At 36.7% G+C, this 27505-nt stretch overlaps 1 protein-coding gene across 1 annotated transcript in view; it reads right to left on the reverse strand.

Moving 5' to 3' along the window:
* col11a1 (collagen, type XI, alpha 1) overlaps positions 1-27505 on the reverse strand; it is a 116772-nt gene that overhangs the window by 11715 nt on the left and 77552 nt on the right. The window contains exons 41-55 of the mRNA XM_015374969.1: positions 25593-25700; positions 25401-25508; positions 24981-25034; positions 24577-24630; positions 17637-17744; positions 13143-13196; positions 13012-13065; positions 11554-11607; positions 11165-11218; positions 9651-9758; positions 9198-9251; positions 8989-9042; positions 7365-7418; positions 1422-1475; positions 248-355 (exon numbers count right to left, since the gene is read on the reverse strand). Coding sequence (XP_015230455.1) covers positions 248-355; positions 1422-1475; positions 7365-7418; positions 8989-9042; positions 9198-9251; positions 9651-9758; positions 11165-11218; positions 11554-11607; positions 13012-13065; positions 13143-13196; positions 17637-17744; positions 24577-24630; positions 24981-25034; positions 25401-25508; positions 25593-25700 — 1080 coding nt within the window. The remainder of the gene's footprint in view (positions 1-247; positions 356-1421; positions 1476-7364; positions 7419-8988; positions 9043-9197; positions 9252-9650; positions 9759-11164; positions 11219-11553; positions 11608-13011; positions 13066-13142; positions 13197-17636; positions 17745-24576; positions 24631-24980; positions 25035-25400; positions 25509-25592; positions 25701-27505) is intronic.

Below are 27505 nucleotides of genomic sequence, written 5' to 3' on the forward strand. Positions count from 1 at the left end.
CGTGTGTACACTGTAGGTGTTGGCTCATGTCTCTTTGAGAACACCGCTACAGCGCTTTGTAGCAGCATTCATACAAAAGGAACTTTTGCTCCAAATCTTTCACCAGATGGAGAAGTGGGGGAATACATTTGTACTATCTCATATTATACATTTGTAATAGGATGCCATGTAAATTAAATTCAAGAGGCAGAAGTAGCCTTGGGAATCATGTAATCCTACAAAAATCACTGTGGTTGTAATGACTTACAACAGGGCCAGGGATTCCGCGCAGACCCTCTGGACCTGGCTTCCCAGGAGGTCCTTGGGGGCCAACAGGTCCCGTTTTACCAGCAGGACCCTCAGCACCTGCTTCACCCTTTGTGTGGATATAGAAAAAAAAAATCAAAATTAGACAGAAAACAAGTAATAATTTTCAATGTTTTTTAACCTATGAAGGAACTACATTGTTTTTATTTCCAAAATTCGTGCCAAATAAAGTAAGTAAACATCCGGTGTTTTTAAATTTTTTTATTTAAATATAAATGTAGAAAAACGATAGAACTTGTTGGAGTACTCTTTACAAAATCATGTTGTCTGATGACCTCTAAAATGTACTACGCATTAACTTTGATGTCTTGTTGTCAAGCCGTCTTTGAAGCCTCTAAGAGTGTCAGAGTGTTTTTCATAAGAACTCAGGCCTATAGAGTCGAAAATAATCATGCAGTTTGCATATCATTCAAATGTCAACAAGTAAGCGAGGCTCTGAAATAATACTCCCCTCTGGTCCTTTGAATAAACCTTAGAACAGACACAAGAATAGATGTTCTAGTGCTGAATACCGACCGCGTCAGAATAAAAAAGGCAGTTCATGGGGTACACGGAGAAAAGTTACAGTAAATCAAGTCTGAGCTGAGAAGAAAGTGGAGATTACAGGCTTACTGCAAAGCTCTAAACACAGTTTCACAGGATTTCCTGCTTCACTTGGAAACAGCTGCACTGCTTTCTGTTTCAGATGGGTAAGATTGTTTCAAGAAGCAGAATGCTTTTCATGCTGAGAGGCTTTTACATGATGCAAATATTGAAATAACCGATAAGTTTACTGAAGGATCACAAAACTGTTCACATTTTAACTATATTTTGCCTGAAGTAATTGCATTCTATGGCAGGAGCAATAAAAGGACGGATCGTGCTGCTTGAGTCAACTGATGATAATTGATTCTGAGAACAACATATGTATGGATTTCTACCCTCATGGAAATAAGCAAATTACGGAGGATGACAACTGACTATCGTATCATCATATCCTTGTTCAGGAAGCAGAACAATAGAGTTTAAAGTTGTATCCAGATTTGTATATGTTGTCTGAAATGGAAACTAATTTATCTTTTAAAAAGAAGTCATCTGAGTTGACTTTCTTGAGCAAAGCAGGGAATAATTGTTACCTTAGCGCCCTTTTCTCCTTGCCTGCCCTCTGCTCCAAGAGCTCCAGGAGGTCCCTAAGGAATGAAAGGATAGAGTTTCAGTATTACAGCACCACACACTAAACAGCAATATACAAGAAGGTGAAGAAAGGTGTTCCTAAAATCTGTGTCGGTGCATTACAACACAGTACAGTAGGTTATACTATGAGCAAGTCTGAAGCTACTATTGTAGCTCCAAAGTCTTGATTTGTGATTACACACCTGGGTTTGAAATCACGCAAAAACAGCTTTTTATTTGGTGCTAGATTCTGTAGTTTTGGTACAATAAAACTATCAGAAATTAGATCTTCTTTAAAACAACAGATTGGTCTGTGAGATCATGGTTTGAAGCACCTTTAACCTGGATCCAACTGATACAATGCAGGAAAGGAGGCTTAATTATCCATTATTTGGTCCAAGTTTGGTCAAATATTAGACCTGAATGTCTTTTGTTGGCAGAACAATTTCCAATACAGTTTGTAATAATAGAATAATCCTAATCCATAATAAAGAACTTACACTTTGGCTGAACAAATAACTTTTTTTAATTTAAAGCAACTGGCTATTTTTCTGTTAGGACAAAACAATTTATCAATAAATTGATGAATGCATCATGGAAATGTTGGTAAATTGTCTCAATCGAATGCATACTTTGGCTTCAAGGATCATGATCTTGGTGCTGTTGACTGGCTTAATTACTAAATCCATTCACCTGTCTAACTCTTCCCGGTTTTTCATCACTGCTCATCTGATCCACCTGCTCCTGTCTCTATTTAAGGTGCTTGCATCCAGTCATCAGGGCCAGATTATTCTTATTCTCTCTAGCCAGTGGTGAGAGTGTTTTTAGAGTTCCTTGGTGTTTCTGATTTCTCGATTCTGAGCTGTTTGGTCTCTCAACCACTGAGCCTGACTTTTCCAGTCTGATCTCAGTGGTGAGAGTGTTTTTAGCCCACCTGAGTTTTTCTGATTACCTGATCCTGTTCTGCCTCTTAACCACTGAGCCTGCCTGTTCCCGTCTGAACGGTTTGGCTGATATATCTTCGGACTCCTGGACCTCTGAGCCTGCCTGCTCCTGTTCTGATCTGTTTGCCTGACCTGGCTTCAGACTCCTGGACCTCTGATCCTGCCTGCTCCTGTTCTGATCTGTTTGCCTGGCCTGGTTTCGGACTCCTGGACCTCTGAGCCTGCCTGCTCTTGTTCTGATCTGTTTGCCTGGCCTGGCTTCAGACTCCTGCATATTCTCAGGGCTGCAGCATCCGGGAAACTCTGGGTGGCGCCAACCACATCTTGCTGGCAACCCACCGGCTGGATCATACCTCCTTCTGTGGGCATGGACTAAACTTGTAAACCAGGTTAGCGACTCACATCCATAATCTTCCTCCGTTAGATTTACATGTTCAGTAACCCGTGTTTTCCTCTCTGCAGAGTTTCCTGCCTTAGGCGCCCTAGCCGCTGCTACTGCAGATCAGCAGCCCATTGTTTCAATAAATGCTTTTTGAATAATCACACTGTCTGCCTTGCCTGAATACTGGGTCCTTTGTTCTGAGTCATGAAACCTGTTATAAACAAAGAAACCTAAAAATATGCTTGTAATTATCGATGCCCCTAAAGGATAGAAATAAAACATCATTTTTGTTTATCAAAAAAGAAGAGTTTTATGTCTAATAGAAAAAGCCAGTTATGTTTTTAAAATAATAAACATTGTGAAAGGTTGAAAATGACCAGCTTTCTCCCTTTCCAATGGTAGTAGACCATTTATTGATAAGCTTGAAGGCCTCCTGACCATCTCCCTAATATTTAGTCTTTTTTACCTCAGCTTCTCTTTCAGATTAAATAAGATATTAAAACATTAATACCATTAAACATTTACTTGAATACTAGATTTGCCTGTTAAGCAAACTAAACAAAAATCAATTATTCAATGCTAATGTCGCACCCCTCCATCCCACAAAAATAAGGATCTTTAATTCAAGAGTTTTTTTTTTGTGCCTTCTAAGCTCCTAAGACTATTGGTATTATACTTTATTTTCCATTAGATTCCTTAGTGACTATTTGTCCTGTTTGATAAATGCAAAGCAGAAACATTCTTCAAACACAGAAACTAATCCAATGACATCAAACGTGCGCCGCTTCTGCTACGTCAAGATCTGTTTGAGTGAGTCTCCTTTGTCTGCCCACAGAAACAAACAATCATGCTGAGAGATTCAAATGGAACACACAGCCTTCTTCAATCACGCCAACGTTTGCTCGGTCATATCTTCTCTCCGGTCAGATTCTCTCCAACCCACAAGGATCCCTTTCAACTCCACCTCTAGTCTCCATCTTCAAACCGCCCTCCATCGTGATTCTGCTCTGATCAGCCCCACGCTGGCCTTAGTGTTGTTGACTGAGAGCTTATAATGCGATCTCTCCTCTGGTCTTGGAGCTTTCATCTTCTCCTGATTTGTACCTCTTACTGGTGGTGAAGAGGCCGGCTCTTCATCAGCACAAAGAACCATTTCAGTAGTGATATATTAGACTGCAGAGGGTGTTGGTGTATGGCTGCACTCCTCATGTCAAGGTTCTCCAAGCACTCTTTTTGTTAATTCTACATTGCTTTGTGCTTCAAAGGCTGATTATCTAGGTTTTCACTGGATAACACTTTTTCTGATAAAAGTTCAGTGCTGTCTCACAGCCCGGTAAAAATAGTTAATGTCTGATTAAATCAAGAAAGCTCTTCAGCTTTTAATCAACACTAAAACAGAAATACATTTCTAATAAATAAAGCAACGCAATAAATTGAAAAATGTGGACAGCTATTGTATTTTCTTTACCAAGAATCAACAAAAATGCTTAAAAAACTGTTAAAATGAGCAAAATAAAGAATGTAGTAAAAGATTCAAAAGGTTAAAAAGATCTCTTGCTAAGAAATTACACATTCAGAGGACAGACCTGGAGGTGAGTACTGATCATTTTAGACCCTCTTTCCTTCCTAAGCCTTCTAACACCTCTCACTGACTACAAAATAGCCCTTTCCTTTCCTTAATCCTCCAGCCATTCCAGTGCTGCACATGTCTATACCATGATGATAAACCGAAGCATTGCGAAAACAATCGACTGTGGTTTGAAAATGCAGCACAGCTTTGTTATTGTCGTGGGAAAAGTAAACCACTAAAAAACAGATTTAGTATTTTGTTTTTTATTTGTTGAGGCTGCCTGGGTGGTGTAGCATCTCTGTATTCGCTTTCCTTATGAAGATCGACAGACATAGTAAAGGTCTGTGAGATAAACTGAGATGTGATTTAAAAGATATCAGATCTTAATACAATATGCTTAAACACCTTTTATTCTGCATCTGGGTTATAAACACATCAGATTCCCCTAAAAAGCAGATTTTCCCCCAGCTTTTTTTTTAAAGCAAACAAAAAATGCTAAATGGAGGGAAATAGAAAAGGATTGATGTCTAAAATAAATCAACACACTGTTCAGATTAATGTTTTGTTCATTACATTTTTTTATGTAAATGGACCCAATGTCTGAAAACCAGGGATAAGTTTACAGTTTCAAAGAAATTTTTGAATTTTAATAGATGCTTGTTTTTTTTTTTTGGAAGAATTAATACAATTTTAATATTTATCAATATAATTGAAATGATCAATTTTGTTTGACAATGGGTCTTCATGTTAAATTTTTTTTTCAACAGTTATTTTAATTGCACTGCAATTGAAAATATCTTGGGGACAAAACTGACTGATTGTGTCAAATGGTGAGAATTTCAGCAACTTATGTTCATTGCTTTGTTTAAGGCTATCCCTTTGTGGGATTTGAAGTTGTCTAGTGACTAAACTATCTGCAGATGTATATGGTTGCACCCAGAGATGGCAAAAGTACTCACTTTCTGTACTTGAGTAAAAGTACAGATACTTGTGTTAAAATTACTCTGGTAAAAGTGGAAGTACTGATTAAACTTCTTTACTCAAATAAAAGTAACAAAGTACAGGCTTGTAAATTTACTTAAAATATAAAAGTAAAAGTAGAAACCACTTTTTTCATGCCGTTGCCTGCATTTTAAATGGATGTCTGCCAATAGGACTAGATCTCCGTTGTGTTCATTTTCAATCATCTCGTCGTCCATACTACTATGCTAACGCCACCGCCACCAAGCTGCAATGATTTGCCGCCAATGAATACCGCCGAATCTGTAGATTCATCTTGTAGTGGTGCGTCAAATGCAACGTAGATTCCCATCCAATTAGATTGAATTTGGTATTGATGACGTGAAAAATAATAACGGTAACTCCATTGAAATGATTCAAAACTAAAGTAACAAGCCAATTTTTTAAAATGTAAGGAGTAGAAAGTACAGATATTTGTGTAAAAATGTAAGGAGTAGAAGTAAAAAGTCGCCATAAAAATAAGTAGTAAAGTAAAGTAAAAATATCAGAAAAATCTACTTGAGTACAGTAAAGTATTTGTACTTCGTTACTTCCCATCTCTGGTTGCACCCCAGTACCCTTCAAATTCAGAACACACTGTAATATCTATGTGAATAATAAAATATTTAGCCTTTGTAAAAAAACTTTATTTTTATCCTAACAATAAAAGCCAGAATTATATTTTAACAAAGAGCTTTTAATTTCCTCAGTTGGGTGCTGGTCCGTTAGGTCTCCCTGCTATTGCTATAAGACAGTATTTCTCCTGACTTTATCCTTCCCACATAACAAATTAAATTGAAAATTCTCAGTTTCTAAACTTATACTATTGATTTCACTATTAAAGCTTTATGTGTGGGTGGTTATTATGTTGTGCGTTGAGGCTTGAGTCCAGATTTATGCTTTCTAATTTAATAACTTTCCTGCAACTCTTGGTTGACTTGTCTTCACTTTTTCTTTCATGCTTTGTTACAAATGTCTCATCTACAGATGTGAAAATGAACATAACTATAAACAAATATACAAAGAATTAAATATGAAATATAAAAATGCTGCTATAAGGCGTTTATCTAATGCTGTTTTCTGTAGGCAGTCAGAAAACAGTCAGAAAACCTCAATCGTTGGTTTTCATTGTGCTTTTTTGGGTATTAATTGGGCCGAGTCATATCTGTCTGAGTTTCTATTGACATTTTAAGATCTGCTTGTCAAAAATGATTAAAGGCAGTAAAAGGGACAGTGTCTGTGTCAAGTGAAACAAGACGTCAAATGACAAGATAACCGCATCACGATGAAGACATTCAATGATTACAGCTTTCGTTATTTGTTTTAATAGCGGTTGAATCTACCACCTTTTTTTTTTTTTTCTTTTCTTACAAATCTTTTAAAGCACTTTACAAGATGCATCTTATGCTTCTGTTTTGCAGCTGCTGTCTGTCAGGCAGCCGTGGATCGATAATGTGTCAGACTTGCTGCACATCTTTTGTTGTTTTTTTTTTCACGGACACAAGAACATAAACTGGAACCCAGAGCTCTATTTTTTTTTTTCAGCTTTTTGTCTTTTTTTTCTTTTAGTAAGCCTTTCAATTTCTTTCCAAGGGGGAAAAATGATTCATGATTTTCACATCCTGACATTCATTTCTTCGTAGGCTTTAAAAAGGCTTTACTTCACAGATAGCGTAACACCTTGACCCTGTAAATCACCCACTTTGTTTTTGCCTCTCTGCCTTTAATGAGAATGAATCTCTCCAGCTTTAGAGCCAAAATTGGGTTGTTGAGGAGGAGTTGCTGCCAGGTGAAGCAATATTTGACCACTGGCAGCATAAAAATGCCCACAGGCATGTAATAAAAATCCTCTTTTTATATAAAAAATGACAAGGGCAGTAGAATTTTTTTAAATAAAAAACAATTAAACAACAGGAGCATTATCTACCTGAAATTGGACTGTGAGAAGAAAACAATCAGTGCACCCAAATAACTACTGGAGGGAAATTAGGTCTAACAGCCAAAGACTTACTCTCTTGCCAGGTGGACCAGGTGGGCCAGCCTCTCCTGATGGACCAGGGGGTCCCTGGAAACAGAACCAAGAATGATGAGAGGAGGGAATGGGTCATTAAATCACACAGCTTGCTGGACAGTAACGGCTCAGTAACCTCGACACAGTCAATAAGAGTAACTCATACATTGATAAATGGCTATACTTCTTCCTCCAGCTATCGTTTCTAGTGAAGTGCAACCGATTGTAGCATCTGTTTTAGATTTATCTAGGTCACAAATTGACTACACTGTTTATTTTTTTACATAGCAAAATATAGGGAATATTTGGAGAAATTAAACAGAATCACTATTATTTCAACCAACTACATTGTTCTAATTGAAATGTTTGACAACAGTCTGTTTAGATAACAAATTTCACTCTAACAATTTAGAATTTACTTGAAGATTTTGCTTCAGTTAATTTTCATGTATCTCATTAACTGTGCATCCATAAAAGGACACTATCGCCGACATTTCATTATTGACATATTCTAAAATAATATTCATCAATAAATATATGTAATGCTTTAGCAGCAGTCCTGTAAGAATGGTTATAAGAGGTAATTAGGTTTTTTTTTTGTTGGAGCAAGATTTCATGTTTGTACCCCGCTTTAGGACGTTTAAATAATACGGTAATGCTAAAGTCTCACTTTCAAGCAAGTTGAGCTTCCTGACCGAAATATAGTTAAGCACTAAACACAAAATATAACAGCGTATCTTAACTGCAGTCGTCAGTAAAGCATTAAATACCCCCTTTCGGAATTTACTTTGAGTTTATATTCAGGTTTAGCTTGTTTAGTCGCTATGTTAACGTTAAAGTCAAATGTTCATGCTAACCTTCCTGATTAGGAAGCAGTTTAGGCCAACAATCCTTTGGTCGCCATTTGAAATGTTTACATACCACCATTTTAAATTTAAACAGAATTTCATACCTTAAATACAAATCAGGTCATTTTTTTTATTATTATTTTTTTTTACTTTTTAAAATCAGGGATGAAACAGCCTTAAGTTTTTAAACTTGATGAGTTCTATTTAAAAATACTAACTGAAATCACCCGCCATATTGTTTAAACCTGTCATTTCTCTTCCTGTCTTTTTTTATTAGTTGTAATTACAAAGAAGAAAACTTAATTGTATTTGAGGATAATTTCAAATAGCCCTTACATCTAAGCTAGAATCAAGCTTCAGAAACACAAACAAATATGTGAAAACAATAGAAATTCTTTTTTTCCTTTTAATTCTATCGGTTTCATTCCAAGCTTGTGTACAAGGGGCTTTGATTTGTTGTTTTATCACAGAGTAGCTGCATTAATCTTAATTTTTATTTTAAGATTATTAATGAATAATCTTCAAAGTACATTTTTTTTACTCTATTTTAAAGAATATTGACTACACATCTTAGGTTAAACTTTTGCACAATCAGTGTGTTTTGAAATATTTATTGGAAGTAAAACTATAACTGGCTCTATATTACAGAATAAGCCACAAAGAAGAAACAAATGAAAAGATGATTTTACTCTAGTATATGCTTATTATGGTTGTAAGTAAAATATAGATCATTAAAATACATGCATTCTAAATTAAATAAATCATCGACAACTTACTGGTTGACCAGGCTCACCATCCTCTCCTTTCTCTCCTGGTTCTCCATCAGTACCCTGTAAAACATGTATGTGCAGATTAAATAAAGCTAAATGGAAAGGATAAAAAAGCCTTCATTTGTTCCAATTAGTATACAATCTTAGCATGAGTCACAAAAAAAAGAATAATTTTATCTGCTAAAACAAAGCCGGGGATATTCATTCTTACTTACAGCAACACCTGGCTCTCCAGGGGGGCCTGGGTCTCCAGGGAAGCCAACAGGTCCCTGTAATAGAGATAAATTAGACACAAAATAAAAATGTGAGAAGAACATCTTAGAAAAAGCGGCAGAGAAATAATAAGCTTAGAAATGGAATTTGGAATGTGGGAGGTAATTTGGACAGTGATTTAGTCCTTGGTTACATACAACCTGTGAAGGTAATTTAATGAACTTAATGATGATGTTGCAAATCCAAGAGAGCAGACCTCATTGCATCCCATTACTGTGCAGGCATAAAATCTAATCTTCCTCAATAAAAAGGCTTTTTAGCTCTTGAATATAGGATCGGGTAAAATGACCCAACTTTGGGCTCTGCAAGAGTTTTTTTCTTTTTTAAAGCAGGTTGTGACTAGCCATAAGTAGATAGAGTTTTACAGGTTTTCACAGCATATTAGTCAGACTTACAGGGTTGCCCTTCGGACCATCATCTCCAGGGGGTCCTTTGGCGCCAGCAGGTCCAGCAGCTCCAGGGGGTCCTGCTTCTCCCTTTTCTCCTCTCTCACCTTTAGGTCCCTACAGTGATGGTGGAATGGAGGAGCGTTTCTTATATCAACATCAAAAGAAGCTGAGGGTTTTTTTTTCTTTTCTGTCTACATCAAACTGAGTTGAGGGAAAGCAGTTGTGCAGCCAGAGACTACTGGCACATATTGGATCTAAAGAAGATCTTGGATTGCTTAACAAAGGGCACCAACCCTGGATGGTCAACACTGCTGATGTGAAATAAGATGAAAGGTCCAGACGTCTTTATGTGCTCTTTGAAATGATGGAGCTGAGCCTCTGGATAGTTATGAACTCACTTTTTTTTCTTTTTTTTTATAAATCTACCTAATGGAAATATAAAGAAACATGATTTAAACACATAACCTGATCTTCTGCTTTCTTTTTATGAGCTGGAAGTCTTTGTGGCACCAACAGAGTTTTGCACCTTTTTTCCCTTTCATTAAAGCCATAAAAACACTCACATTCACTCACTTGTGATCTGATGGCACATCTAATGGAGATCGCTCCAAGAATCATTAATTGCTGCATCAGCTTTGTGTCAGTCAGCTATTCTCCGCTATAGAGCAGCGCTCTACCAGAACTAAAGACATTTTCTAATTTAACTAACCCTCTAGCTTTTAAGGCCAGTAAATAAAACAATACACTCAGTTTAAAGGGGTATTTTGCAGCCTTTTTGTTGATTTTACTCTGCATATCAGCTAAGTAGCATTCATATATTGACATCGTTACTGCTCTTATTCTGGTTACCTTCATTATTTCATTTTTTTTTGGTATTTCTCTGTTCTAAAGAACAGAACAGTAATGTTTGAACTTTCAACTTTCTAAAGCTTTGACTTTCTACAAGTCCCATTCAACCTTTTTAGTCATAAGGGAGTACAGTTAATTTAACGATTAATGTTTTTCGGAAGCTTCTGCATATAAACAACAAACGCAAACCAAAATAAACAAATCCTTTTAAATCAACATTAGCTGAATTCAGTAGAACAGTAATGTGTACTCAGAAATGGGAGTTTTAATTAATTTTTTCTGAGCAAACACCTTCAAATCAGAACCATCACACAACTCGTCCTTGTAATTCCGCCTTAAGAGTCTGAAAGGAGACTCAATTTGGCAGGACATGTCCTCCTGCCGTGCAAAGCAGTGAAGCCACGCTGAGAAGAGCCAACAGTCTAAATGTGAATAGCAATTACTTCTATTGTGATGGACGCACAGCAGCAGTCCTCTCATTAGATCGGATGCTGTTTCATATCTGCCCTCAAGCTATGCAGAATATACTATCTGAGATACCCAGCACGTTCATTCTGCGGGAAATAAAACGACAACAGAGCTATGTATATGTTAGACTAGTCAGAGCGATGACAACTTTGAATCAAAAATCTGCAGGAAAATGTAAAGCAATGCTTTCAATGTTTTCTTACCCCAGTTCCAGGCTCTCCGGGTGGTCCTGGGTTTCCAGCCTCACCTTGTTCACCCTGTGGATTTATAAATGTCAGTGTCTGAACTGGTAAACCTTCAAGCTGACGCATGGAGAGATTTCCAAACTTCGGAGGGAAATTGTTTGCAGTTTCTTTCTGTTACTGATTTGAATGACATATATAAGCATTAGAGCATTTAATATTGTTCAGTATATCCATGTTTTTAAGAGTTATGTCAGTTTTGCTGAACTGCATGACACATAAAGGAATTTTCTCTAAAACACTAATAAAAATACTTTTCTTTTTTCAGATGATATTTAGATGTCATCTCCATTTTACAATCATGACATTGTTCTGGTAAAACACCCTATAGAGCCTGCTGGGGGTCTTACCTTCTCTCCTACTGATCCTACGGGGCCCACACCACCTGGAGGACCTTGTGGACCCTACAGGAACGAAAAGAGAAAAAGATAAGTCATTATTCCCTGTCCCGTATCCTTATCAATATATTTATATACACTATATCCCTTATCCATCGAACAGCTTATGACTAGAGTTAATGCAAGATTCAGTAAAAACAATTTAAAACTATTTTTAGGCTTATTGGATTTAATTGTGCAGCAGCCATTGATTTTTTTTTTGTGATATATGTATCTATCAATAATTTTTTTAATTAACAGAACAATCTAAGCTATTAAAGGAATGTTTTTACTTTTTCTCTATAAAAAAGCAAGTTGAAACAAGAAAGAATAATAATAGCACATTTACAATGAATTGTAAACAGTAAAAATATAAAATGGTAATTTAGATTAATATTTATATATATATATATATATATATATATATATATATATATATATATATGAATAATCAAACAACAAATGATGCTTTGAAGGAGTTTTTTTTTTTACAAAATGGGGATACTCTAGATAGATAGATAGATAGATAGATAGATAGATAGATAGATAGATAGATAGATAGACAGACAGACAGACAGACAGACAGACAGACAGACAGACAGACAGACAGACAGACAGACCTAATACTCTAGATGAAATTTATATTATACTTAGTTTGGTGAAAGAATAGCATACATAGTTGCTACTAAGTATGCTATTGTTTCAGCAAATGTCATGTTTTAGATTCTGAAAACTTCAATAAATGATTTAATTACTTGATGATTATTTCAATAATCACTTTATCATTTCAGACAAAAATCAACAATGGAAACTAATCTAATAATTCACTCCTTATTAACTTAGGTTAAACATAACTTTTTCCACCCACAGCTTTTTTTTGGCGTATGTGCTCATTGCTTTTAAACAATTGTGATTGACTTTAATATCTTTAACATAGTTTATCACCAGATTCATTGGTTTTAGCTATCTAATTAAAAAACTTTACTTTAAAACAACCTCATTAGAAACCCACACTGCCGTAATGAAAGAGATTGAAGTGGAATGGGGAACTAGAACTTATTTCATTTTCTTGAGTTAAGAAAACATCGGTTTCTTGTGCATACTTATTATGTAGGTTTGATGTAAATGTTGATGAATATTCTTATTTTTTTATTGCACTACACCATGATCCTTGTAGTTCTTTTACATACATGTTCAAACATTCAAGTTCTTCCAACCAAACTACAAGAGATGGAACAGATGAAAGACACCACCAGAATTCTTTAAAATATTTTAAAAGGAAAACAGCTAAAATTTTTAGGTGATTAAATGAAATATTTGAGAAAAGCTGGGGAAATCCTAAATCATGTATTTTGTTATAAAATTGAGTGCAGTAGATCATTTAAAAAGGCAAGTCTCACAATATGATTTATCTTCATAAGAAATACGTACATCAGCTCCACTGGGGCCTTGAGGACCTCTGGGACCAGGAGGACCAGGAGGACCCTGCAAAAAACAGTAAAGCGTTATGTTGCTGTGATGGATATAAAGTTTAATGGATAAAAAGCAGGTATTTTTCTCACCATGGGCCCAACATCGCCATTTTCTCCCTTTTCGCCCGGAGGACCAGGAAGTCCCTAGAGACGAAAAACAATGATCAAACATGTTTTTACATAACAAAAATGATAGAAAACTAAAAATATAATCACGATTTGAAAAAAAAAGAATTAACATGATAATTATAACTGGACAATTTTAAGCTGAATTGTTACTGATTGGTTGTTTTTGAAACTGAAAATCAAAACTTCTTCCTACCAGTGCATATACCATTTTATAAACACTATCAGGTCAAGTTGACTCCATTATAGTGATTAAGGATTAAGACAAATGAAAAACATTTTTAAGTTTTAAAGTAATATAAAGCAACTTGTTTAAAAAGGAGAATGTGTTTTCTGCAACATCTTGACATATTGAGAGAGAGCAAGAGTTTCAGCACCAAACAGGAAGGCTAAACATTGTTTTACTTTATTCTTTAAAGCTTTTAACCTTCTGTCATTAAACAGGCGGGATTTGAAAATGTACACAACTAGCTAAAAATTTTAGGGTTCAAGAAAGGATTTACATTAAATTTGAGTCAAGTTAGACATGCTCGCTAGGCTAATGTCTACTTAAGATGCAAAAAAAATTTACAATCTATTGACTTTCTATCCACTTTCTCTTTATATTAAATAGTTCCTCTGGCACACATGTTGCAGACATGTCTTCTGCACTTTAAGTACTGTAAATAATCAATGTCAGCAGAATACATATTAATCTTTACAGTATATATATCATAGTTTTTGAAGAAAACATTGAAAATTTGCCATAAATTTAGAACAGTCCATGACTGATAGCATCTGATGAACAACACTGATGAGCTGTTGCATGAAGAAGCTTTTCATTTGTTTGCATCATTAACTATACAGCTACTGAGATTTAATTTGACCGCAGGAATACATTGTCCTGATTCTCTGTGTCAGACTAGGCATAAATTAATCAGCGAGAATGAATAAGAATTCATGTTTTACCCACTGCTGCACCCAATTACATGTTTATTGAATTATAAAAAAAAAAAAAAGTAATCAACAGTGCAAGGTTAAGAATAAGTTTACTAAATTAAACCGTGTTTTAGAATAAGAGGTGCCTCAGATATCCTATAAACGAGTACAGGACTTCTACGGTTCAGCTGCCATTTCTGCACCCAAGGAAACAAACAGCTTGTGTTGGTTTTAATTTTTCCTGTCAATAACCTGTATATGTTGACTCCAAGGTGCAGAAATTAATCTGGCTCGCTCATGCACAGCAAATGAGCAGCATGTTGGAGACCTTACGTGTGTTTGATCCCTGACATTTCTGTCGGTAATTGGTGTGATTAAACTGCTGCGGTTTGCTTTTTGTGTGTTTCCTCTTGATCTGGGGCCGCTTTGTCATCAATAAAAGGTGTAAGGTTGTAAAAAAAAAAATTAAATAAGAGGAGGCATAAAAGAAGTTTCTGCTCAAGGAACTTACCGACTGCCAATCAGTACAAGTTTTGTGTTTGGGTATAAATATGGCTCTCCATCTAATTGTCTGTATCTCCATTCTTCATACTTTTTTTTGAAAAGCATTGTCCCTGGCTGATTGCTGCTTGTCTGCCCCACCCCATGCTGAGAAGCATCATTTGTGTAAAGGTCTCCCCTAATGCTAAAATCGGTTGCAGTGGTGCTAATTATGCAGCCCGGTAAATGAGCTTGATGAGGAACAGACTGTTAGAGTAGGTCAGTTCATGCAATTAATGGGATTGTGATGGGAAGTGAATTACTTCCAATTAAAAGTCCATCGAATACGATCCTGCTGAGAAAGAATAGCACCAAGGAATGATGAGCAGCAGTGTGTGTAATTTCATGAAGACAATGACCCTGATCTCTGCTGTAAACTTCTAAAGTGTTAGGTTTTAGAAGTTGATTACTAATAAATAGATAATTACACATAAATTGAATGCAACCATGGGAAAGGCTGCCTGCCTTGTGCTGTCTATTGAGGACCAAAAAAAACATAATTAAGACTCATAGAGGCTTCATGAGAACCATGTGGCAGAAGAATAGGATGTATTTTTGAATGGCATTGAAACGTTGCATTGGTTTCACAGAGCATTGCACATGTGATGCAGCTGCTAATGTGGGTTTTGGAGGTGGTCTCTGAAATGAGGTGAGAGGTTGTAATCATCTCAGGTCACCACATCATGCCCCACAGATCCAATTAAACTGTGCCAGGGCATGGTGGAGGATGAAAGTCAATGTCGCTACAAGGAGTCCGCGCAGGTAATGAATTGATTCTGATTCTCCTCATTTATTTAGCCAGCTATGGCTGTCATGGTTTCAGAATTGCAGTTCTTGTTTTTTCTTGTTGCTGCATATTGGACTGCATTGCATGATAAATCTTATCATTTACATCATGTTGTTAAGACCTTTTGAATAGATTCCTGATGTAGTGAAAAACTAACCAAAACGTTTGATGCATATAGTAGTACCATACTGACAAGAATATAGGACGACCTTTATTATAAGACAAACCCCTCTTTCCAGGACCAACTTTTAGGAACAAAACAAAAAACCAAAAAGAAACAGACTGATAAACCAAATTTATTTGATATAAAAAACTATTTCATATTAAAGTGCTAAAAACTTCATTGAAATATTATGGCATTTAAAGATTTGTGCAATTAAACAATAAAAAAGTGAAAAACAAAAAACACAGTAGGCTACTGATAAATTAAATTGAAATCTTGCAACAACTCGAATGCGATCTGAACTTGAATCTGCATGGGGCTTTTACTCACAGAGGTCCCGCCTTGCTGCACTCTATGTCACTCCTACCCTCACCCTGCAGTGCTGCAGTGTTTTGATAAGATTTTCTTTTGCTGTTTGCATTTTTCTGTTTTTTTCGAATGTGCCATCTTCTGACATCGCACTTTGTAACTCCATACTTCTTTGCTGCCTAAAAGTTTTTTTCATGCCTCCACTACGTTGAACACCATTATTTTAAAATAAAAATATTTAAATATGCATCATAACTCTGCCTCAAATGTCTGCAAACTTGTCTGACTTTTGATCCACTCTGCTCTGGGCAGAGACTCTCCATTTGTTGCATTCTTGTCACTTTGTCTCTGTTGTGGTAGAAAGATGACGGCTTTACAAAATAATTGGCGCCCTCTGCTGTTGCATTTCTGTAGCGACCCTAGACAACTGTCAGCCTCTATAATTGGTTAGCCCCTGATTATAAGACGATGCCACGTTTTTAAATCGTTTTTAACAACAACAAAAAAACCTCATCTTATCTGTGGGCAAATACATTATATCACTGCCCCTACCCTACCTATTGCTGCACACAGCTACCGATCCGCTTAACAAGAAGCAGAAATTTGACTCCTCTTAGTTCCCTAGTTTTAACTTATATAGTGCTTTATTATTCCAGAGGAGTGCAAAGTGCTTCACAGTACAATCCATTTCCATTTATTTGCTGACATTTACACGCTGATGGTGGTAAGCTACATTGTATCCACAGCTGGCCTAGGGCACGCTGACAAGATGAACTTCTATCAATCCCACCAACAGTAGGTAAGGCGAGTCAACTGCAAGCCTGCAAGACATTGGTTACAGGATGATCCCCAACTCATAAGTGAGCATAATCCCAGGTGAATCGGTAAGTTAGTATGTGTGGCTAAAGCAGCTTAAAGAGGTGGAGCCAGTTATGAGATTAAAAACATATAAAAACGGCAACATATTCAAGCTGATTCTTAAATATAAATTTGTTTTGTTGGTTCAGATCCCTTCACATTGACTCACATCTGTTGAGTTTTAAATAGGTGAACAGAAAATGTCTTGAAGTTACGACTATGACCTATGAAAGGATCCAAATGCCACCTCTGAATCTCTTATTTTTCAGGAGGGGCAGAGATGTGTGGAAGCATTATCACCAGATTGTGACTCAGACCAAACGCTGCTGCAGGACAGAGACAGTCTCTTATTAGAGTCTAAAGTTGACAAAATATAATGGTGAATATAATTGTTCAAAAAAAGGCTCCATTTGACTGAAGCAAAGGACTGCCTGACAGCATAATGGCACAGAACTTCAAAAATTAACTTTGATGGGATGAAAGGGATACAACATTTTTTTTCCTCTAGACAGGATATATTTAAAACTTTTGCTAGCTTGTTACCCTAGTGTGATTTAAATTTATAGAAATTGGTCGCTATGGCATATTTACATGTGAACTTTGGAATTCATTTAATAGGCACTATCCCATCTCAAATAAATAAAATAAGATAAATACAATAATGAGGACTGAATGAGGGATTGAATGCTGTATTCGGACTCGTCCAAAAGGGTTTGTGTGTTATGTAAATACAAAGAAAGTCAACTTCTGCTCTGAACCTGTACTGTACAACTATAGCCTGAACAGTGAGTGTTTCAACCTGAACAGTGAGTCATCTCAATGCAAAGATGATTCATCAATAATGCTGATGCTGTATGTTATTACGGCTAAGTATGGCACCAACCTGCAGACCAATGGGACCAGGGGGTCCAGGGAAACCTCTTGAACCCTCATCTCCCTTCTGTCCAAACATCCCCTGTTGACCTCTGGGACCAGGCTCTCCATCAGATCCCTGAGAAACAACACCTAGATTGAAGCTGTAACCATCTGAAGATATGTACCATAGTTATTTCTTTATCAACCTTTTGCTCAGTCAGTCTTTATTAGAAAGAGATCGAAACATTGGACAATACATGCATATTTTTGTTTTCCGGTACATTAATGCATCCAGCATCCATTCCTTGAATTAACATGATGCACATAGGTATGTTCCCTTCATTTAATATCTGTTGTAAATGTTTCGATTGAATTTGCAAATAAATATTTCTTTTTTTGTTTCAATTGAAACTTGCGTAGCATTTTTTTTACCTTTTTTATTTTTTACCATTGTCTCATTCGTTATCATGCAAATTAAAACAGAAATAGGAAAATCACCTCCAGAAAGCAGCAAATATCATGGATCAGTTAAACTGATGTCAAAAGCAAATTTCATTTTCCATTTTTTTTATGTGTGATATGATAATTCTATATGTACTTACAGCAGGACCAGGAGCCCCAATAGGACCTTGGATTCCAGCTGGTCCAGGAGGACCCTGAAAAATAACGTAAAAATTAAGGGAGTAAAAAACACAATTTATTATAGCAAGAAAAACCAAATAGTATCTATGAGAGGAAAGTGAGAAAAGTTGAGAAATCTCATGGATGATTTCATCTCAATCTTATTTGTGTTTTTTTTTTTTATGATGAATGATTTTTTTGCAATGAGAGATGTCTTTTTACTACACAACATAATAACAAAGATAGATTTGATTGAAATTTGAACTGTCAAAGCATAATTCTTACAGTAATTTGATTTATTCTGTTCCAGGAGGAGTAATCCAATAGAAACACACCGCCAGCATCGTATAAAGAGATATGGATTCATGTGCTTATCATAACCCACCTGCTCTCCCTTATCACCCTTGCTTCCTTTTTGTCCTGGTTCTCCAGCCTCTCCCTAGAAAAGAGAAACACACACAGAAACACCATGTCACATCCACTTTTCTCCTTTTTCAATGTCAACAAAATCAGAAACAACCCTAAAGCGCAGACGTAAAAAGCCGATACGTTTGGATATAGTCGTTAAAGTCAAGGAGAAGTTCATTTTTCATGCCTCAGTTTGAGCACATGAAACCTGTAAAGCCACAGCTGATTTGGAGCTTGAGAGAACACAAGAAGAGGAACTCAGTGTTTCCGTTTTATATCTATTCATTGTGATTTTGACTTGGTTATAAAGACTGAATGATATGTCTTTTAATTGAAAGGGGCTGCATGTGAAACATCTAAGACGATGAGGTCAGAGAGGTGGATGTTGCATACTAACCTTGTCACCATCCTCTCCGGGTGGGCCCTGGGGTCCAGCGGGCCCAGGGAGACCAACAGGACCTTGGACACCATCACGGCCAGCTGGACCTTGAGGTCCTTTCTCGCCCTGGAAGAAAAAATATGTTTGTATTAAAAAAATCGGATGCTAAAGGTCATTGGTTTACAATCAATTCAATAAGAAAATACTCACAGGAGCTCCTTTCTCCCCAGCAGGACCTGGAGGACCCTGAGGACCAGGTCTACCAGACAACCCAATTGGGCCAGCTGGACCAGCCTGACCTCTTTCACCAGGAGAACCCTTCAATCACGAAAGACATGACAACAAAAAAAATACTGTATTAAATAAAGCCTTGGTTTTACTGAACAACAGCTTTTGCCATTAAGATCCTGGCAGACCCCGCTGAGTTCTTCCACTAATGGATCAATGCACACATAAACAAACCCTTTAAAGGAAAGTGAGAAAACAGCAGAGGCAACACACAATAACAGGCGCCTTTTAAGTTCTAATGAAACGCTGCTGCTCTTTTATAATGCAGTTGGCATTATTTGCTGTCCGGGGGCGGACGCCTTGGTAGCTCTAAGGGGCGCGTGTCTGCAGCTGAGAAAGCTGTTTTTAACTCAAACAGACGGCTGTATTTACTGAAGATACAGGAAGTCAGTGTTCACATTCATCCATAAACATAATGGCTAACACGCTTCTCTTGGTTCTACCAACCTTTTGTATTTTTCACAGGATGGGTCTATATATGCAAAATACCTCTGGCCATAATTAAAATTAGTATTTTATACTTCACAAAATTAAAATTTTGCTTGCTGTATGGTTTTATAGAGTGTTCATTAAAACATAGAAAGTAAAATCATAGATATTAAGTGTTATCCATCCATCCATTTATTAAATATCGTATTTATCGTAGCAAAAAAAGGGTAATTTTCCAGGAATTAAAGAAAACAACCTAACCTGACAAAAAAAAGGAAAAATTTACATTTGAAAATTTGAAAAAGAAAAGAGGATGTATACTTTCCCAGGATGAATGTGCTTGAGGAACTCCCTTGCTAATTCCATATTTTGTCTCAGCATATGGATGCTTCATGGCTGCTTGCTTTCACTGAGACTAAATTTGTTTGCTTGCATTGTTATTTTGTGTGTCGGGAGAGAAAACAGTCCTGCTGAAATATGCTACGGTTTTGCAAGACAAATATTAGATCTTTTAAAGAGGATATAAGCTAATGAGTTTGGATGTATGGCATATATGGCTCGAGCAAGAGCTGCTGAATACATAGAATAATACTGCAGTACATTTAATAACCTCTTAAGTTAATCATAAAAAAATCACTGAGTGCATTTCAAAAATGTTTATGCTGTTCTCAACCGCTGCACCAGTGATTTATATGAGAATTACACAAAGTACCTTGCCAGAGTATTTACAGCCCTTGTACCTTTTCACCTTTTTATAAGTTACAACCACAAACTTCAAATTGATTTGTTGCTGGAACAGCATCTAACAGGCTATCCTCCAGGATTGCTCTGTATTGAGCTTCATTCGTTTCCCAATAAACAGATTTCCTGTCTATCGTGAGAATAGACATCTCCACAGCACAATGCTGCCACCATACTGCACAGTGGGTATAGGTTGTTCAATGTGGTGTGCAAAATGTCCTTTGTCCAACCATGCTAAAATCTTAAATGTTGCTCTGCACATTCTTCAAAATGGTTGTTGTGTAGAGCAGTGGTTTCTTTGGGCATTTTTTCTTACCATAATTAACCCCGCCCCCAGTCAAAAGTATGGAATGTAGTGTAATGTACAAAAATCAATTATTTTAACTTGATCATTTAATTCTTTGGCATGCTATATGTCCAACTCAAATTAAAAACAATATAAATATGTTACCAAGATGTTAGTAGGGAATCAAAATCAATGCAAAATTAAGGCACGCTATAAATCTTCCTTTATAAAACTGGAGTTTATCTGAGTAACTCCCATATAATCACATTTAACCTTGAGGAATTGGGGAAAAAAATGCTGAACAAAAATTATAGTCACACTCACTCCAGTTGTTTTACATGGTTTTCAATTCATGGCACCTGAGCCTCCTTTGATGAGCTCAGATATGGGGAAAAAAAGCTGATTCTAGGCTGTTCTCTAAATTCAGTCTGTTCCTCTGCTTGGTTTTGTGTGTTAAAGCTAAAGGTGAACTCAAAAATATAAGAAAAACATATTTTCTGTTTGAAAAAGGATTGTATTTTTATAGCTGGTTCCTCAGAAAGTTGAGAAGATCCCCATTTTATTTTACTACCTAACAAATAAAATATTTTCATGTACCCCCTTGCAATGCACTCAAGGACCACTAGGGATACGAGTACCACGGTTGGGAATCACTGGTCTAAAGCATATGACTTTTAGCAAGCTTTATGGACTTTATTTAACCATAGCTTACCTATTTTGCATGTCAATAGATATTCAGAACACTGATCTGTAGATCTTTGTAGTTTAACCAGAGTTAGCATGGACTTCTGGCTGCTTCCTCGGCTATTGCTCTCCTACTGTTACACTCTTGTCATACTCCTTCCATTTGGGAGTGATAGTTTATTGCACTCTGTGGGATGTCGGCTCACTGGGTGCCTCTGGCTCAGTGGTAAGAGCGGTTAATTTACATTTAGAAGAATGTGAATTTGAGTTCAGGCTCTCATACCCACTTGTTGACAATGCATTGAGCAACATCTTTAATGGCAAGTACTGTACGTATCACTGAAAAAAATAATGCAGCAGATTTTGGCATCTACCTAATCATATTTAGTTACTTTAACATTATTTTCTCATGTTAGCATGGTTGGACATAAAACAATTATGTTCAAGTAACTAAATATGATTATGTAAATGCAAAAAATTGTTGCATAATTTTTTTTGGCCTAAGTAAGACTAGAAATGCTCTATACAGTTCAATTATTCTTATTTTAAAATCTTAAAAGATTTGGTTGAAAACTTAAGAACTTAAAGCTGATTGATTAAAACACACTTTGATCTTTGAGACCATATCAGGAAACTAATCCGAAAGAAAGTTTTTAATCTCAACCTTTAACTTTGAAGCAATTTGTACTTGTGTAAAAAGCAACTGTTTACAGGTATCAACAAAGATTAAAACACAATATTGTCAGGAAATGAGTGTACTTACAACAGGACCAGGTGGACCCTGGGGCCCCTCTCCTCCCTTCAGACCAGCCGGGCCCTGAAATGGAGAGAGACACAAATGTATTTGTACCAGCCACTGTTTACAATCTGCACACACATCACAGCACAAGCTTCATTAAATGCCTGTCGAGCTACAACTGTCAGCCTCTGTTTACTGCAAGAAGTGCTTTTAGCCCACACATACAAATCCATGAATTACTATTGACATGTCCCCTCTAGCAGACCACTGGCACAAACAAAGAGTCCAAAATAAGTAGTAGGCAGGTTAAAATTGTCACCCTAAATATCATTCAACAGGTTTGAATTCAATAGCTTTGAATAAAGAGACTTTTCAACAAAACATGTTTTCTTAAGAAGAAAGTTTGAATGAAATTTCAGAAATCTACTTAAAAAGTTCACTCAGCAATGATTTTGTTAAACTGATTGTTCAATGGTATGCACCTCACACTTTAAAAAGAGAAAAATGTAAATATATTTAGAAGTCAGACCACACCTAACAAGACCGAGGAGAATATGATACAACCAGGAGAATTGCTTCTATTTCTATAGGATTGATTCTATTTCATGGCTTTGTTTAAAAGCTATTAGTTTTATCACGTTAAATTAGGGGACATTTTAAATACATGACATCTGAGTGGTATGGATAAAATATATATCTGATATTTTTGTTGCTTTAAGAAATTTAAAGCATGTGCAGACATAATATTCTGTGACTTTTCAGATACCTCTAGCAACTCTTTTTTCGAAAAAGCAACATACCTGGCTATCTGTTTTTTCTTTTTCTATTTAGAAGGGAAAATTAGTCACACATTCACAAAGTTTCCACTCTTCCCCCTTGATTAAAAAGTGGGATATAACATAACATGATGTTTTTTCCTTTGAAAATGTTGCACTATATTAGATCCCTCTCTAAATTTAATCCACACATACCTCATCTACTGTGTGTGCCTAACTGTATATAAGTTGAATTTGATAACATACCAAGACTGATTTATGTAGCGGTGCTTCAGGTTTAAAACTTGAATTTATTTTATAGACTTAATTTTTGGTTTTATTCGGGTTTAGAGCATTTTTAATCCCTTTCTATCTTGCTATTGTTAAAGTGACATTGTGTAACAATCTCTCTTTTTTACTGCCTGAAATGGATGACTGCATTTAAATATGTGTTATTATTGGAGCATCAGTACCTCCACTAATAATCAGGTAAATTTTCATAAGTTTATCCATAAGGCTGGTCACCCGTTTGCGCGATGCAGGACCATGCATATTCAACAGCATCACCATGAAAGCGAAAAGACAACTTAGACAGAAAACCAGATACATTTAAAAACTAGGATAATCATAAGGGAAGGCCTTTTCCAGGTGGAAGGAGCTAAGATTTTAAAAGGGATGCTGAAGTTACCATGTTAACAGGTAAGTGAACTGTGCTGCCTAAATTAGCGTAAAGCTAACTTATCCATTTGTTTTAATTACACAGTGTTGCACGTTGTCACAGGAAGCATGACAGTAGATCCTGCAAACATAATCTTGTTGGTTCAGAACTGTAGGTTTACTTGGGTTTAGCACCTTTCAAAGTGGTGGTAAATGTTAGCTTTTTGTCACAGAAAAGTTTGTGCAGATATAACATCGGCTCTCAGTCTGCCTTCATTGTGCCAACCGTAGATATGCTGGTGAAGATTCTTAGTCATCCAGGTCATAGTCATTTGAAAAAAGCACTTCGGAAAAGCTTCCAGAATGGAAAGCGAAACGCCTTCAAACTTGGAAACAAAGTCGAGTGGATAGTTTTTGAACTTTTTGGGAAGGACCAACCGCAGATACTGCAACATGTAAACATTACTTTCACTGCTGTGTCTGTGTTGTTGCATTCGTTCCGGTTCTTTAATATTTTATTCTATTCTATTTATTATTTTATTTACTGCATGGTACTGTTACATCTGCATTGTCGAGGCTTTGTAACACACAGCAGCTACTGTTTGTTGGGAGCTGGAGAAATCCCATCTTTCTCCAGCAGAGTCCGCCGTGGATCCTCTGAGGGAGCCTCCTGCACAGCTGCAGCTCGTCAAGATCATCAGAGGATCCACTACATATGCTGTCTTCAGACCTTGCCTCAACGCCGCAGTGTTGTTCCAGTCGGTCAGCGCTAAAGCCTAGATCCTCAGTGTATCTCCATGACTTTGAATCCAGTCTGGATTCTAACTACTGTCTCTGTTTTCCAGGAAACCCGTGCCTCCTCTGTGAGAACTCTGGAAGAGCTNAAGCAGCAAATATCATGGATCAGTTAAACTGATGTCAAAAGCAAATTTCATTTTCCATTTTTTTTATGTGTGATATGATAATTCTATATGTACTTACAGCAGGACCAGGAGCCCCAATAGGACCTTGGATTCCAGCTGGTCCAGGAGGACCCTGAAAAATAACGTAAAAATTAAGGGAGTAAAAAACACAATTTATTATAGCAAGAAAAACCAAATAGTATCTATGAGAGGAAAGTGAGAAAAGTTGAGAAATCTCATGGATGATTTCATCTCAATCTTATTTGTGTTTTTTTTTTTTATGATGAATGATTTTTTTGCAATGAGAGATGTCTTTTTACTACACAACATAATAACAAAGATAGATTTGATTGAAATTTGAACTGTCAAAGCATAATTCTTACAGTAATTTGATTTATTCTGTTCCAGGAGGAGTAATCCAATAGAAACACACCGCCAGCATCGTATAAAGAGATATGGATTCATGTGCTTATCATAACCCACCTGCTCTCCCTTATCACCCTTGCTTCCTTTTTGTCCTGGTTCTCCAGCCTCTCCCTAGAAAAGAGAAACACACACAGAAACACCATGTCACATCCACTTTTCGCCTTTTTCAATGTCAACAAAATCAGAAACAACCCTAAAGCGCAGACGTAAAAAGCCGATACGTTTGGATATAGTCGTTAAAGTCAAGGAGAAGTTCATTTTTCATGCCTCAGTTTGAGCACATGAAACCTGTAAAGCCACAGCTGATTTGGAGCTTGAGAGAACACAAGAAGAGGAACTCAGTGTTTCCGTTTTATATCTATTCATTGTGATTTTGACTTGGTTATAAAGACTGAATGATATGTCTTTTAATTGAAAGGGGCTGCATGTGAAACATCTAAGACGATGAGGTCAGAGAGGTGGGTGTGGCATACTAACCTTGTCACCATCCTCTCCGGGTGGGCCCTGGGGTCCAGCGGGCCCAGGGAGACCAACAGGACCTTGGACACCATCACGGCCAGCTGGACCTTGAGGTCCTTTCTCGCCCTGGAAGAAAAAATATGTTTGTATTAAAAAAATCGGATGCTAAAGGTCATTGGTTTACAATCAATTCAATAAGAAAATACTCACAGGAGCTCCTTTCTCCCCAGCAGGACCTGGAGGACCCTGAGGACCAGGTCTACCAGACAACCCAATTGGGCCAGCTGGACCAGCCTGACCTCTTTCACCAGGAGAACCCTTCAATCACGAAAGACATGACAACAACAAAAATACTGTATTAAATAAAGCCTTGGTTTTACTGAACAACAGCTTTTGCCATTAAGATCCTGGCAGACCCCGCTGAGTTCTTCCACTAATGGATCAATGCACACATAAACAAACCCTTTAAAGGAAAGTGAGAAAACAGCAGAGGCAACACACAATAACAGGCGCCTTTTAAGTTCTAATGAAACGCTGCTGCTCTTTTATAATGCAGTTGGCATTATTTGCTGTCCGGGGGCGGACGCCTTGGTAGCTCTAAGGGGCGCGTGTCTGCAGCTGAGAAAGCTGTTTTTAACTCAAACAGACGGCTGTATTTACTGAAGATACAGGAAGTCAGTGTTCACATTCATCCATAAACATAATGGCTAACACGCTTCTCTTGGTTCTACCAACCTTTTGTATTTTTCACAGGATGGGTCTATATATGCAAAATACCTCTGGCCATAATTAAAATTAGTATTTTATACTTCACAAAATTAAAATTTTGCTTGCTGTATGGTTTTATAGAGTGTTCATTAAAACATAGAAAGTAAAATCATAGATATTAAGTGTTATCCATCCATCCATTTATTAAATATCGTATTTATCGTAGCAAAAAAAGGGTAATTTTCCAGGAATTAAAGAAAACAACCTAACCTGACAAAAAAAAGGAAAAATTTACATTTGAAAATTTGAAAAAGAAAAGAGGATGTATACTTTCCCAGGATGAATGTGCTTGAGGAACTCCCTTGCTAATTCCATATTTTGTCTCAGCATATGGATGCTTCATGGCTGCTTGCTTTCACTGAGACTAAATTTGTTTGCTTGCATTGTTATTTTGTGTGTCGGGAGAGAAAACAGTCCTGCTGAAATATGCTACGGTTTTGCAAGACAAATATTAGATCTTTTAAAGAGGATATGAGCTAATGAGTTTGAATGTATGGCATATATGGCTTGAGCAAGAGCTGCTGAATACATAGAATAATACTGCAGTACATTTAATAACCTCTTAAGTTAATCATAAAAAAATCACTGAGTGCATTTCAAAAATGTTTATGCTGTTCTCAACCGCTGCACCAGTGATTTATATGAGAATTACACAAAGTACCTTGCCAGAGTATTTACAGCCCTTGTACCTTTTCACCTTTTTATAAGTTACAACCACAAACTTCAAATTGATTTGTTGCTGGAACAGCATCTAACAGGCTATCCTCCAGGATTGCTCTGTATTGAGCTTCATTCGTTTCCCAATAAACAGATTTCCTGTCTATCGTGAGAATAGACATCTCCACAGCACAATGCTGCCACCATACTGCACAGTGGGTATAGGTTGTTCAATGTGGTGTGCAAAATGTCCTTTGTCCAACCATGCTAAAATCTTAAATGTTGCTCTGCACATTCTTCAAAATGGTTGTTGTGTAGAGCGGTGGTTTCTTTGGGCATTTTTTCTTACCATAATTAACCCCGCCCCCAGTCAAAAGTATGGAATGTAGTGTAATGTACAAAAATCAATTATTTTAACTTGACCATTTAATTCTTTGGCATGCTATATGTCCAACTCAAATTAAAAACAATATAAATATGTTACCAAGATGTTAGTAGGGAATCAAATTCAATGCAAAATTAAGGCACGCTATAAATCTTCCTTTATAAAGCTGGAGTTTATCTGAGTAACTCCCATATAATCACATTTAACCTTGAGGAATAGGGGAAAAAAATGCTGAACAAAAATTGTAGTCACACTCACTCCAGTTGTTTTACATGGTTTTCAAAATTCATGGCACCTGAGCCTCCTATGATAA

Source organism: Cyprinodon variegatus, unplaced genomic scaffold, assembly GCF_000732505.1.
Source record: "Cyprinodon variegatus isolate N-32 unplaced genomic scaffold, C_variegatus-1.0 Scaffold111, whole genome shotgun sequence".
In the NCBI taxonomy this organism is placed as follows: Eukaryota; Metazoa; Chordata; class Actinopteri; order Cyprinodontiformes; family Cyprinodontidae; genus Cyprinodon; species Cyprinodon variegatus.